The 14,802-nt window shown below is 38.1% G+C and overlaps 2 protein-coding genes across 3 annotated transcripts; both read left to right on the top strand.

Moving 5' to 3' along the window:
* The first annotated feature begins 2,050 nt into the window (after positions 1-2,050).
* On the top strand, positions 2,051-7,380 carry LOC106960316 (proline-rich transmembrane protein 3). Of its 2 annotated transcripts, none has more exons than XM_015053358.1 (3): positions 2,051-2,618; positions 3,353-3,808; positions 5,283-7,380. In XM_015053358.1, exons 2-3 carry the CDS (start codon positions 3,376-3,378, stop codon positions 6,923-6,925), a joined length of 2,076 nt encoding a protein of 691 aa, XP_014908844.1. In that variant the 5' UTR covers positions 2,051-2,618; positions 3,353-3,375; the 3' UTR covers positions 6,926-7,380. The 2 variants fall into 2 exon arrangements, with proteins under 2 accessions (XP_014908844.1, XP_014908843.1); XM_015053357.1 differs by having other exon boundaries at positions 2,051-2,637.
* A 1,600-nt stretch (positions 7,381-8,980) lies between these two features.
* LOC106960312 (uncharacterized) lies at positions 8,981-13,067 on the top strand. Its single transcript, XM_015053352.1, has 6 exons — positions 8,981-9,274; positions 10,445-10,555; positions 10,641-10,759; positions 10,846-10,996; positions 11,582-11,703; positions 11,780-13,067. The coding sequence occupies exons 1-6, from the start codon at positions 9,061-9,063 to the stop codon at positions 12,599-12,601; spliced, it is 1,539 nt and encodes a 512-aa protein (XP_014908838.1). The 5' UTR covers positions 8,981-9,060; the 3' UTR covers positions 12,602-13,067.
* Positions 13,068-14,802: the final 1,735 nt, after the last annotated feature.

Here is a 14,802-nt window from a genome sequence, read left to right as displayed (position 1 = left end):
TAATGGTTTAATAAACGATGGCGCCAAAAGAATAATGAATAAATCTTATGCAGCGTATTAAAACAATTATACCTGTCTGTATCACCACAGTGAGATAAATTGGAAGTGAAAAGTGCAACATATCCACATCTAAATACTGTAACACAACATCTGAAAAGAATTACATTACAAAATCTACAAATCTCCTCGTTTCGTAAAGTTTACTTAAACTGACGTGTGATAAAATAGATCAAAACCCAATAAAAACTGATTTGCAGACCCATTTAAAACGCGTTATTGTTAAAGTGCTTCCCTCAATAGCCAATGTGAAGCCTGGTAAATATTTGAATGTGTATACCTTTAACAAAATCTAACTTCCCCAGTCTGCCTTAAAGCGCCAGGCATGTGCCACTGAGGGCGTCCCCCTGCTCGCTCCACAACAAACTGCCCCGTGCTGCTCTTAAGGTGGACCGACATAGATGCGCCCTCTGAATGGGCAGAGTCAGTCACTCCCTGGACAGGTAAGAGTTAAAATCAGCCCTCTCCGCAGATCGTCTGATACTGCAAGGACTCTGTTGATGTAATAGTAGGATATAATATTGCAGAAGTTGGTAGCGTACAACCCAGCATTACTTCAACACATTTTTACTAGAGATAAAGTAAAAAAACAAACAAACAAACAAAAAGATAAAGTAAATAATATGCAGATTCCAGTGTTTTAAATACCAAAATTTAACATAAAGCAATAGAAATGAATTAAAAAAAACATTTTTTGAGAATAAACAGTTTATCAAATCAGTTTCAAACCAATATTTACAGTAGATAATATAATTGCATGCATTATTTATTCAAACAGTAAACAGATTAAACAATTTTGCATTATTTCCAAATGGCATGGCAAGCTCAGCATATAGACAACAGCATAATAATAACAAGGTTGTATATTTACTTTTACTTTATTTAACCGGGTATCGATGGAGGAGAAAAATTCCCATTTTCATCAATGTCACGTTCAGAAAACATTAAAACATCATACAACAGAACATCTTACAGAAGGAGAGAGAAAAATATGATACAACAGAGTCAACAGTTTTAAAAGAGAAGACTCACTTCAACAAGATCTGTCAGTAGCTCATGTATATTTCTTTGAAACATGTTTCTTCTTCATCCAGTTAAGTTACTTGCAGGGGGTAACGTATCCAGAAATTTTACTCAAGTAAAAGTAGTGATATTTCATAAAAAAATATAACTTATTTAAAAGTAAAAAGTAATCTACTCTTAAAGTCACCTTTCCCCCCCAAAAGGACTCAAGTAAATGTAAGTTACTATCTCTGATGTACAGTGCAGCTTTCTGTATTCATTCTCCAAACTTTGCTCAATTTTATTTGGATTTTAATTCAATTCTATTCAATTTAGTTTATTTGTAAAGCACCAAATCACAATACATGCTATATCAAGACATTTTACAAAAACATAATAATTTCATTTCAATCATACATGCATTTCAATTGAAACTACTTGAGACTCTAACCCAGGTTTACATTCCAGGAGAGCAATGATCCTGAACATGCAGTCGGAGTTACAATGGAAAACAAATCAAAACATGAGTTAGAATGACGCCGTTAAAGTTCAGACCTAAATCCAACTGAGAATCTGTGACGAGACTCAAAAGATAACGTAATCAATTACTCTCTGATCAGTCTGACTGAGTGTAAGTTATGTTGCCAAAAAGGTCTGGCAAAATTTCAGTCTCTATGAGGACATCTCCTGAAAGATTTGTTGAAATTGCAGTAAAATGTGGTTCTACAAACCACAGGGGACCAGGCCTGAATGAAAATGCATGCTGCATGTTTCATATTTTTATTTGCAAAAAATGTTGAAAACTTAGCATTATTTGGCTTTCAAAATGTGCTTCTGTGTGTTGGTTTACCAAATAAAATCCAAATAAAGTACATTAAAGTTTGTGACTGGGACAAAAAACAAACTGCTTTCATATCAACGATAGAGGACACTCAATTAATTAGCAATTATGTTTTATCACACAACACACAGACCATCCTCAGTCCATAGTTAATTCCAGGTGTGAAATATGGTATTGTGTCTAAATAATAGTTGTCATAAACTGAGCATGTGCTCGTGTCTTCTTGGCTTCACATCATCGCCTCATGTGACTCGGTGCCACTGTAAGGATCTTAAAGTAATCCCTTTGCAAAGGGATTTACCTTCAAACAAATGTTGTAAAACGTCAGGTGAGGCTTTTGCAGGCTCTCATTAATCCAGAAGAAAGAAAAAAGCTATAAATTGTATATTGCAAAAAACGAAAAAGCAACTTTTTCAGCTGATTTTCATAGACCTTTTTTTTTTTTTTTTTTTTTACATTTCACAAGCAGCTGCAGCTATTCAGGTCATCCTGGACGGGAAAAGGCCAAGGAAGCAGCTGGTGCAGTAAGAGGACTAAGACATCGGCTTGAAAGGTTAGACGTCTGCGAGCGTGCCTCTAAACCCTCTGTTCAGTTTCTGTGTTCAGTGAGACGTTTATGTTCCACGGTAGAAATCAATGAGAAGCCCTGCAGCAATAAAGATGGAGCACAACGACTGAAACCCCGAAGAGGAAGGCAGAGGACTGGCAGGAGCAACAGGTACCTCTGCAGTTATCATGTAGTTTTTGTTTTTAGGTTATTTTGTTCTTGCAGCTGAATACTGAAATGTGTGAATAATAAATATTTTATTTCAGATTCTGCTTTCAAAACACTATTTTGTAAATGATTAAATGCTAAATTGAATGGACAATAATCTCAGCTTTTTTTTTCTTTTGGATACTCAGTATTTAATCTTATTCTACCTAAACTGTAAGTGTTTAAATTTATAATGCAATCTCAACTGCTGTTGGATCTAAAAGTCAAAGTACCTGATTATGTTACAGTAAGAAGTTGTAAAAGCAGACATAGTCATTATAGCTTTTATTACACATTTTTCACAAGAGACGCAAGTGTCATCACAACATTTATACCAAACAGCACAAATAGTTCTGAGTCATACTGTGAACCTTTATGTTTACTCCTTTTTTTTTTTTTTTTTTTTTTTTTTTTGCTGGGTCAAACCGTCTGCAGATGCTGTGCGGATTGTAAACCCTTTGGATTACTCAGGGAATTACAGGATTAAAACACATGATCATCTTGGAGATCTCTGTTTAAATGAGTCTTAACCTTTGAAATCTTTCTACTGTCAACACATTGGCAATTATCCTAAATAGTATTCCGCAAAACACTTGTTCCTCGTGAAAAAATGCTTTTAATTAAGGATGCTTTCAAAAATAAATTCTCTTAAAGATGTGATGACTAATCCCCAATTCTTTTTTGCTTTGTCTCCACAGACCGTGGCTGTAAATCAACAAAAATGGGTCTCTCAACTTTTCTTTTCGTCGCTCTAACTGCATCTCTCTGTTCACCTGGAAGTCTCACTCAGACTTTGGGCACATTAGCCGCCTCTGATACGGTTGAAGCAGCTCAGAGTACATGCGGAAACACTGACAGGCTGAAAAATGTAGCCGGCGGAGATACATTTGGTTCAGAGAGCCTTGTGGAGGGCAGCGGACAGACTGCTGACATCCTGACTTCACTGGAGCTCAGCAACGAGGAGACTGCAGTCCGAAAGGAGTCTGAGCGGCTGAGCAATGAAAACCACTCAGGAACTGGAATCACATTAACCACAAGACCAGCACTAAGTGTCTACAACCAAGGAGCAGACGAAACCAAAGACTCAGTTCCAGGATCTGAACGCTCCACTGTGATCTCTGAGGGCGAGCCTTTGGATGATGACTTGCAGAAAGGTAAACTTGATTTAAACTCAAACACATTATAATCTCATTTTAATCCTTCAGATTACTAGAATATGTTTGGCTAGCATAATGTACAGTTAAAACCAGATATTTACAGTCATATTCAGTAAATTGAAATATTACTTAAAAGTTGATTTATTTCAGTAACCCCAGTCACTTAGTAAAACACATTATATAGATTAACTACACACAGATTGATGAGTTCAAACCTTTGGTTTCTGATCAATTTTAAGCATTTTCAATGAAAACATGAGATTTAAGATTCAAATATTACATCAGACCAATAAAAAAAACCCCAAAAAACATTTTAATATAGAAATGTGAGGTACTTTTAGTCCAACAAATTGGAATGGATTTTCTGATTTAGTAAATAACTGTATGTTGAAAGTTATAACCTTTTTCATCACCATCTGACATGGACTCAAGTTGAATTTGTTTTTTTATATTCGTTAAGATTACCAAAATTATTAGAATTTGCTAAATGGCAGAATAATTATATGTTCTTAAGACATCTTGATTTTTACTGTATGTAAAAGCTTACATACAGTGTAAACCATGTGGTTTAATGTTTTAAAGTGGCCGTCAGAGGAACCTAATGTCAGTTTCATCTGAACTTCATTACTGCCTCATTGGTGCGATTTGAATAACATTTATCCAAATTTTGTGGCAAAGTTACTCATGTCCAATAAACATGGTGGCTCCAAGTTGCAACGGTTACAATGCAAAAGGCAAAACTTGGTAAAGCAGTGGCACTGCAGGCGAGAAATGGAAAACTGAATGTTTTACTATGGCATGCTCAAAAAAGAAAAAGAAAATCTGTGTCGATATAAGTTAGCTGGAGATCAAATTATGTACACAGCTGTATCAGACGTGTAGAAAGCCAATGGTGGAGCACCGTTTACTTAAAGCTGCTTGTCTTCATACACTTTTGAACTGCAAAGCTTAAATACAATATTATTCTCACTGCTGAATTTGAGTGAGGCATTTGTTGGCACTGATTTATCAGCATTGATTTCCTTAATTTTGGGAGATCGGTGATCAACTGATACTTACATGTGAAGCTGATCCACTAATATTATCTACCTCAGCAAAGGTCTGAAAATCAACCACTGTCCTCTTCTGCTCTCCTGTCAGAGAGGTTTGACTGACAGACTGGCCCACCAGGTCACATCTTCACGTTCACAGTCAACAATAGTAACCCTATTGTTACCAACTCATCAACTTTGTTGCTATATTTAGCAACATTTCAGATGAATCAGCCAAAATTGGAGTCGGTAGGTCCGAAAGGACCTACTGATCGGTAAAGATCAGTAGGTCAGGCTTTTTAAAGAACGGTAATCGGCGATCGTCCAGAAAACTGTAATCGGTGCAGCCCTAGTTGGAATGCAAATCAAGCTCATGGTTGTGAAAGGCCACTATTCTTTATCTAATTCTTGTGTAAAAATAAGACATCTCTCTCTTTCAGGTGAAGACCACTCCAGAATCCCAGTCCAAACCAGTGTGTTTACCTTCGTGAATAATCCCAGCTTGTCTGGACCTGGGAGCCCATGCATGCTCGGTGTCTCGCCTTGCACGATCTTTAACAGCTTCAATGGCACCAGCCTGCTGTGGGATGACATGAGCCGCACTCTGGCATTTGCTTGGGAGCTGCATGTCTTTGGATCTGCAAGCCTTTTCATGTTGATAACAGCTCTGGCGCTTTTGGGAATTGCTGGAGCGTGCACTCTTCCTCATACCCTTTGTGATGCCCTCACGCTTTCTAATAGTTTCCTTGCTGTAGCAGGTGCTCTACGCACAACCCTCCTTCTCGTCGATCCTTACGGTACCCGTCAGATCCTGCCTCATGCCGCACTGGCAGCTCTACATAATATTCCTCTGCAGCTTCTTCTGTGGGTGCAGGTTGTCCTCGCTCTTGTCACGCTCCGAGGGATAAAAGTAACATCTTTCCCTTCAAAGCTGCACTCCCCATGGGTGGTTGGAGTACTCGGTATATCGCACTGCTCTTTCTTACTTTTAGCTGATCTGTACTCTTCAACCTTGCCCCCAGCTTTCCCTCTTTTGCTGCAGACTGCCTCCCTTTGCTGGGCTATCCCTTTCTGCCTGGGAATCCTCACCAAGTCCCTCTCCCACTCACAACATTTCTCCAGATCTGCTGTCCCACAGTGGGTTCCCTCTCACAGGACCGAGAGGCTCGGGAAGCGAGTAACGGCTGTGTGCGCCTTCCTTGGTGTGCTTTGTTGCACCATTCAGATATACACTGTTCTTTGGCTCTACGGGCTCCTGGGGAGCTGGAGGCACTTTAGCTGGGGTTGGTGGCTCAGTCAGTTCTGGGCCAGGATTTTTGAATTAGCATGGGGATTCTCTGTCCTTTTTCTTGGATCTTGGGTCTTCTGGACGCCATCTAAAGGCCAAGCAAGAGGTGTTGATTTACAGGGTAGAGATAACATCTCTAAAAAGGAAGTAAAGAAAAGCTGGTGGCAAAGAGTTTTGGTTAGCATGCGAAGAGGCCTGAGGGGAAAATCAGAGAAATCCTTGGAAGACTTAATGCCAAACAATATTGCAAAGCATAGCCTGTCTAGATCTGGTATCAGCAACAATGCACTGCATGATGATAAGCAGGCTCCCTCTAAACTGGACTACAGTTCTGATCCTGTTAGCATCAGCAGCTCTGACTCTCAGACTGCGCTGCTGTGGCAGAAAGTTGGAGAACGAGAATGTGTCCTCTCACTTATAGAGTTCGACATGCGACCCCCGTCTCCCATCAACCTCAGGCTCAGCATTGACAATGCCCTTTACCACGGGCAGCTCATAGCTGGGGCTGTCTTCACGCCTCCCCCTCCCTCTTGGACTCAAAGTTTGAGCACAGATGGAGCGAGGGGACCAACCACGTTTCCCCCAGCCTACGTCGGATACGGGTGGATGGTGGACACAGAGTCCATTTCTCCATCTTTAGACCATTTCCAGGCCAAGGAGCCAGCACAGTCAGTAAATGCCACACCAGATTTTAATAGCAGGACTGGATCTCCAGCTGCTGAACCAACGGGAGAACAATTTACAGGAGTGATGCTCCAAAATGACTGGTCTGATGACGACGTTACCGATCTCTAGGCTCATTAGGATAGAGTCTTTAAAAATGCTAAATTATTTTTTTTTAAACTCACAGTGTTATGCTGCATTAAGTAAAGGTCTAATTTTGAATGAAAACTTTGCTAATTTCTAGGAAAGGCCAGTTTAGTTGTAATTATAACGTCAATATTTCTATAGATTTTTGATTTATTCTCTTAAGTCTTTTCTGGTGTGTTTTTATTTTAGGACACAATCTGAAAGGAGAGCAAACTACAAATGGACAGACTGTTTTTTTTTTTTTGCATAGTTTTACAGTTTTAGTTTATGTTATGTAGAACACAAGAGTTTTTTTTTATTAAGGTCCATCATATTTCTACACTATTTTGTATCAGATTTGTTTAGTTATAAATGCTGGAAGGATTTTATGTTGTATTTGCAAGCAAAGAAAATGAATTAAAAATGAATTAAATACATAATGTCAAACTCGTTCAATGGCTATCAGTTTTATATATATATATATATATATATATATATATATATATATATATATATATATATATATATATTTTTTTTATTACGCTCTTGATATCTGTTTGTTTTTCTGAGAACAAAAGGATGCCACTTTGTGTTATCAGGGACTCTGGCTCACAGCTAACATTTCAAAGCATTTGGCCTTTGCTTTTCATCCTCAAGCATTTCTTCAAACAAGCTATTTATAGTTTTTAAATATTTTAAATAAGCAAGATGGTTTGCACACTGTCTCATTTGTTTTACCACTCCATGGGACAAAGGAGAAATTTCATTGACGTGGCTCTTCAACCAGTAAAACTCATGGAGAGGTTGGTGCAGAAGAGAAAATGTTAGGACTAATACAGCGAGTCTTCATAAAGCAAAATGTATTCATTGTTTCACATATTAAAAAACTATGTTATTAAAAATAGGATTCATCTGTAATTTTCATAAGTGGGATTTTTAGTAAACTGTACATTTTTAACATTTTGTTTGGTTGATTGATTTTAAAATGCACAAAAGAAACAAAAGTAAATGATGCCTTAAATGAACTTTAACAGTTCTGACACAAAGTCAGTCGACCTTGGAAAAAAACATTTTCACCTTCATCCCACTGGGCTCTCGCAAAGTTGTGTTCTCAGGTTATTGATGTCAACACAACTGTGTACCCCAAAAGAGTTAAACCTGATCATTTACATTTGCAGATGAAACCACAATAGTAATATATTCCTCATCCATAGGAATATTGAACAAAAGTGTAGGGAAGATGTCAAACAAACCAAGGCCTGAGTTAGGTGAAAACAACCTGCTTGTTCATGAGTAAAATGAAGAAGAGGATCATTCAACCACAGCTCATATTTTGAGAATGCTAATATAGGAAGCAATGTTTGTTGTAGTTTTCTCTGCAATACTGTGAAGATTTTAATGCTGTTAGCTCTCTTAAATACTTCTGCTACTGCTGCTAAAGAGTGTTGTGCTCAGGCTGTGACCTGCAGAAACTGGAGTGGTAGCTCAGCTGCAGCATGACGGCAAAAGAAAACCATGCAGAGGAAACTGAGAAACAGAGAAGTTCATTCCCTCTGTAAATGGGTCTGTTGGATATTATTATAAAACATTATTGTTTTTATTTTATATGTTTGATCTTTTGTGTGTCTCTGTTTTTACATGCTAGTCTGTTAAAGATCCCAGACAAACACTATCTAATGTTTTTATGTGTTCAATAAATTGATGATAAATTCATTTGATTGATTGATTGATTTCATTTAAAGTTAGCCAAACTATCAATAATAATATAATATAATATAATATAATATAATATAATATAATATAACTCTGTATATCATTTCAAAATATCTTCATAACATAACAAAGTAACTGCAAAAATCACAAACATACATCATGTTTAGGTTGAATCTTAAACAACTCTCTCTCTTTTTAAATGTTATTTCTTAAAATTCAACAACATTTTATGTTTATTTTTTTACTACACAATATCTTAGTCGTGATCGTCATCACAGCACTGCAATACAGACAGGTGTGCTTTGTGACGTACCGCTGCCTGATTGGTTAATTCATTTCAGGTACAGTATATGTTCGGTCGTTGGACGCCACGGAGTTCCTGACGATTAGCTGCAGTTTTTACAAGCTGTACAGTCTGAAGAGTTGTGATGCCTTTGAGGAGTATTTTGTCGTATTTTGCATTGACCATCGTCCTGAGGTCCTGCACTGTGTGTGCTGGACTCTCTGGTGAAGCGGAGGAGGAAAGACCTGCAGCAGTCCCAGGCAGTCATCACCTCAGCCGGGTGGGGTCTGGTCGGAAAGGTGAACCTGGTTCACTGACCTTCACATATGACCAAAAGGGAGACTTTAATTCCACCAAAGGTGAGTTTTATTAGCATATAAGTATATTCTTGCATATTTAAGGAGTTGTGTTGGTACGTCACATGGCATGCTTTCAATCGTGTAGAGACTTATGTGATAATTTATTATGAAAAAAAGCGTTTTTTAATCTTTCACCATCGGGGTAAAATAAATTAATGCTGAGAACATCATGTAAATTAACCATGGCAGAGCAAATTTATACTTTATGATGCCAAATGTCTCGTTTTTGATGCAAGCATCTTTTCAATTGAGTTGCCATTCCCTCAAAAGGAATTTTATGGACTAAAGTACCACTAAATATATATTTTTTTGTCGTGATTAATTTTTTTAATAATGCATATTGTACCAGAAAAGCCTCATGTGTCCATCATGATGAAAATTAACTTGAGGAAGCCAGGGCATTTGACAAAATGTCGGTAACCGACTGGGATATTAAATCAGGCCTTTTGTAGTCTGACCTAACACTACAGTCTGCTGCACATTTTTTATACAGCATTCATGTAAAATGAGCTAAACAAACATGCCTTGATGTCGGTCAAATGTCTCAAAAGCTTCAGTTATATATTGCAAACTGTGTGAATAAATGACCAAACAGAAGCCTTCAGCCACAGTTTGTACCATAAACTGGATAAAATAATAGGCAAATGTTTTTATTCTGCAAAAAATGTGTTTTAGTAAGACTCCAACACTGTTCCTTACCAACTAGTTTAGTTAGATGGCTTTGACATTGTGTATTGGCTGTTACAATTATTAAGGGATTTGTCTTTTTATTTCTTAAAATGAAACATTTATTTGATCCCGTTGGTGTTACTGATCTCCTGTAACTTTGGAAACGCAATGCAAATGGCTGCTAATGAGCTGCAGAGAATTTCACAATCAGCGCATTCTGTATTTTATTTATTTTTTTTAGCATATACAGAATATCGCTTAGTCTTTTACAAAGTTAATGTAAATATTTTCTAGATTTATAGGCCTGCATTTGAAGAATTTAGCAGAACTAATAGTAACGTGGAAATATTTTGTACTTTTTTTTTTTTGGAACTGTTTGCCTTTTAGCTATTTGACTGCTTCCCTGCTTTTTAATTAAATGAATAATGACACTTGAGTGTATAACTATAGCAAATCTACTTTGGGCAGAAGTCTTTGGTTTAATCTTTACTTGTGTTTTAGCGTTGCACTCTGCAAAGCTGAAGCGCCTGGCTCCATCGGTGCATTGCGGCAGCAACCAGATGACCCTCTCTGTCAAACGGAGAGGAACTCATCATTTTCTCATCGACAGCGGTTGGGCCCTTTTTTATTTTGTAGAGTCAGAACTGCTGTTCAGTTTGCAAAGAGAAGATTAACATCATCTTTGAATTTCAAACAGGTGAGGAGCCTCTTACTCCTCTGTCCCAGATGCCCTCTACATGTGGCTTTTTTGTGAAGCGATCCCGCAGAGATGTGCAGTATGCGGCCTCCTATCAGGGCTGTCATGTTAACAAGCAGGTAGAAGTTTTATTCTTCGCCGGGCCAGATTTTGTTTTAACATCATAAAAATAAGGTCAACCTTGCCTCGGGCTTCCTTTCCACAGGGGGATCAATATTCCTTACCACTGCGATTATGGGGCGAACCGATGACCATGTCCTGCCCTGATATGTTGCCACTGCCCTCCATTTTCTGCTTTCCAGACAAGATGGTGGTGACGATTCGCGGTGTTCCAGCAAATGAACTCAAAGTAAAAGGCATGTTGTGTTTATAGCAGTGATTTGCAAAAATGGTTGTAACTTTTTGAATATTTTCATGTTGCAACCACAAACTTCAGTGTACTTTATGTAATATATTACCACATGACAGCAATTGAGGACTGGTTAGAGCTGGTGGGAGGATGCAAGAAGCTGAAGGCAGCCCGATCCTGAAAATGCATATTGATATTTTTGTAAATGCGTCATAATTGTAGATTTTTCATCTGTCTCTGGACAATCAGTAATTGCTCTTTCTAAAAACAAAGGTTATGCAAACGAGGTTAAAAAGATTTTTCACAAATTTGGTTTATGCGAAGACTTGAAAATGTTTAATACTGACATTTATCCAATCAGATGTTTGTATTGATTTGTCGTATAAAATCCCAGTGCCTTCCACTCTGGTTGCAATGTGAAAAGTTTACGGTATTTTGCAAAGCACTCTGTAGCCTTTATTTTACTCATTTTAATTTTTCAGGATGGAGGTTAAATGTTACCAGTAATGGACATTAGTTCTGTGCATCTAGATGAATCATCTTAGCTATTAAAACGCATTTGGCTAAATTTCTTGTGTTAAACCTGTTGCAGCGTCTGGGACATGGCAGCCTTTGTCATCGGCATGCAGCAGCTGCAGGCTGACTTTTAATGAGTCTTTTAGTGAACTGACGCTCATCGCACCTTACAACCAAGACTTGTGTGTAGAGGTCAAGGTATGATGAGGCCCTCTTGTGGTCAATCATGGAAACTGAGCTATAGATTCTCTTCTGATTGTGTCTTGTGTTGCAGGATGGGGAGTATTTACTCTCTCTTCAGTGGGCAGATTTTGAACTGGCAGCATCTTGTCCTCCAGTACCAAACTCTGACCTCAGCACAGGAAGAGCTGCACCCTCTACTGACGGCAACGAAGCCCTGCAACTTCAGCTCCCTCAATTGCCAGTATTTTCGCAGTTCCTAGAAACGCAGTCGACACACAATCCTGGGCTTGTGGCTCCGTTGCCGTTTTCCTATGTTGCTGCAGACTTCTCTGAAAACCAGAAGATGCCTGAAAATCAGAGCCCTCCTTTATTGCCCAACTTCTATTTGTTTCCTGGATATGAATCACCAGTGCATCCACATAGAGATGGAAATGCACACACAAGTCAACTCCGGTCACCTCAGACACCACTGTCTCGGTATCCAGTTCCACTTTTCCAAGAATTCCCCATGATGCCTGGAGTTTTTCTGCCAACAACCCCCACACCACTTCCTGCAACAAGCGCAGAGGCTGTTGTGACCACACAACTGGCTGCAGGGAAGCCTTCCCTGCAGCCAGAGTTTCCAGCGCTGCTTCAGTATCCCTTTGCACCGTTTTCTAAATACCCACAATCTCCACAGGAACAAACTGTGGCCAATGCAGAACCCAAACCACAGCATCTCCATCCTCAGGTCTTCCAGATCCCCATGTTGTATCCTTTCAGTCATCTTTCCCAGTTACAAAATGCTCCTGCTCCAGTGGCCTCCACTGACCCACCTCCTCCTGAAAAGCTTGTATACCAACACCCTGTTGCACTCCCGTATATGTTCCCAAGCAGGTTTCCATACCTGCATTTCTTCATCCTCCAGCGATGACTTCTTCACACCCAGCTCCATCAAGTCAGCAGCAGCATCAACCTGTCTACCTCGCCATGCAGGCTTTCTACCCGCACCAACAAACATCTGACCAGGGTTCTGCCAGAACTTTTCAGACCATCATGGATTGGGTTTACTGCCACTGATTTCTGCCGTGTCATCCTCTGCTGATTACTCGACTACTGAATAAAAGTGTTTGAGGTCAGACGGCTTGCAAGAAATTGAAAACGAAATACTTTCATCTGGAAAATAAATGTTGAAGATGCATTTTCTACTAACTTACTTTGGTCTGTTTTTTTTTTTTTAAATGGAAATCCTTGTATTTTCTAATGTGAACTTTTGCTTGCTTTGTGGGATTGACAAGATATCCCTAAATGCATTTAAATACAAGTGCATCTAATTGTACTGAAATAGTCTTAGGAACTCAATCCAAAGTCAAATTTGAATAAAGTTGATCTATATTTGCACCAGTGCACAACAAATGTCATCTCAATGGCCAAACTGACCCAGTTTGTATACAGACTGCTGAGTGTTGGTCACTGACCCTTTCAGAAGGGAAACTACAAAAGGCCAATACTGAGGCAGTGTGGGCATCCTGGACACGGCAGGCGTTCATTCTCATAATGTTGATGCAGTAAGTCATGCAAAACTGACACAAATACTAATGTACATGATGCTGTACTCACTAAGGTGACATGTTTTTGGGTTTTAGTTGTAATTAAGATTAACGTTTATTTTCACAAGTTTCTGTTTGTGGATTGCATTACTGAACTTTTTGACTTTCTAATTTGTTGCAAATCTACTTGACTATCAAGGCTGAAGGGACCAAATGCTGACCTGGATGGAGTACCTCTCCAAGCATTTAATCCTTTTTACTTCCGTCTTGTTGCCGATTAGGGTTATAACTGTAAAACCCAGATAAGCAAACTGGACAGAAAAAAATAAGCTTGTTCAAAAGGCCGACTGAAATAACACTCTAAAGCCAAGCCCTTGCTTTCGTTTAATTGCTCAGTTGAAAGGATACTTTTAAAATGTATCAACAGTTTCTCTCCTTGTGTATTTAATGTTTTTCACCTCTGAGCCACCATGATTATTCTCTCGGATCATTTTTGATCTTCCACGTGGAATATCAAATTCCAATAATGGCAGTAGCATAAAAATGTTACTCCTCCAATGTTTTTATGCTAATTAAGTGGAATGTATTTTCTTCAGATGTTTACACAAATTGTAACCCCAGAAAACATAAAATTCATATTTATCATAAAGCAATAATACATCTTGTGAGCTTTCTCATAGTCATTGTCTGATGTACAACCTCCAAACTGTATTTACACTTATGTACTTGCACAGATGCCAAAAAGTTTTAATTTTAAGATTACTTTAGTGACATGCTCCATTTAGTCTCCATTGAACAATATAAATATGTAAAAAACAAATTGTGATCAGTTCTTTTGCTGACAAAGTTTCACATGTTTTAAAACTGTTTTGAAATGGAATGGCAACTTAAAGTGTAACACGTGATATTTAATCTGTTATTAGGAAAATCAGGTACTGCATATTCCAGAGCAATCTCTATTCATTACCCTCATTGGTGTGTAATGTTTCTTTCTAGTTCGTTTTTTGTATCTCTACTGGTATTTATTGTGACATTTTATTACACTTTATGTGCAACTTATTAACTACTTTCGGTATCAGTCATCTAAATGTATGATTTACTCAACACGGTAAGAATGTTGAAGAAAAGAAACTTGACTGTGACCATATTGATGAAAGCACATCGTGTAAACCTGCTCGCTGAGTTGCTCACCTTGGTGATTCATTTGGGAATGTATGGCAAGCCATTTCATCATATAGTAGGTTACCTCAAGCATGTTCTGTGTAAGAGAAATGTCACTTTCCCATTCATATTTGTCGGGCTTTTAATATATCTTGGTATAAAATTTTAGCATTTTATATCTCTATACCACCTCTAATTTACATACTTAAAAAAATTCAAAGGAAATAACTATTTTCAAATTTTCACTTCTGACTACAGAGACGATAAGTTTTATTTTTAAATAAATGCATGATGCATTTAAATAACATAGTTTGAGACCATATGTGGTTAGGTCGGTGCCAGCCAAGATGTTAAATTTTTCTTTAGGTTACACACATTTTGGCATAACACCCAAAAACATTTGGAAAAAAACATAATCACTGTT

The sequence above is a fragment of the Poecilia latipinna genome, unplaced genomic scaffold (genome assembly GCF_001443285.1).
Source record: "Poecilia latipinna isolate Pla-1442-1.1 unplaced genomic scaffold, P_latipinna-1.0 Scaffold1177, whole genome shotgun sequence".
NCBI lineage: Eukaryota > Metazoa > Chordata > Actinopteri > Cyprinodontiformes > Poeciliidae > Poecilia > Poecilia latipinna.
Note: the sequence above shows the minus strand (reverse complement) of the source record. Positions and strands in the feature narration are given on the sequence as shown.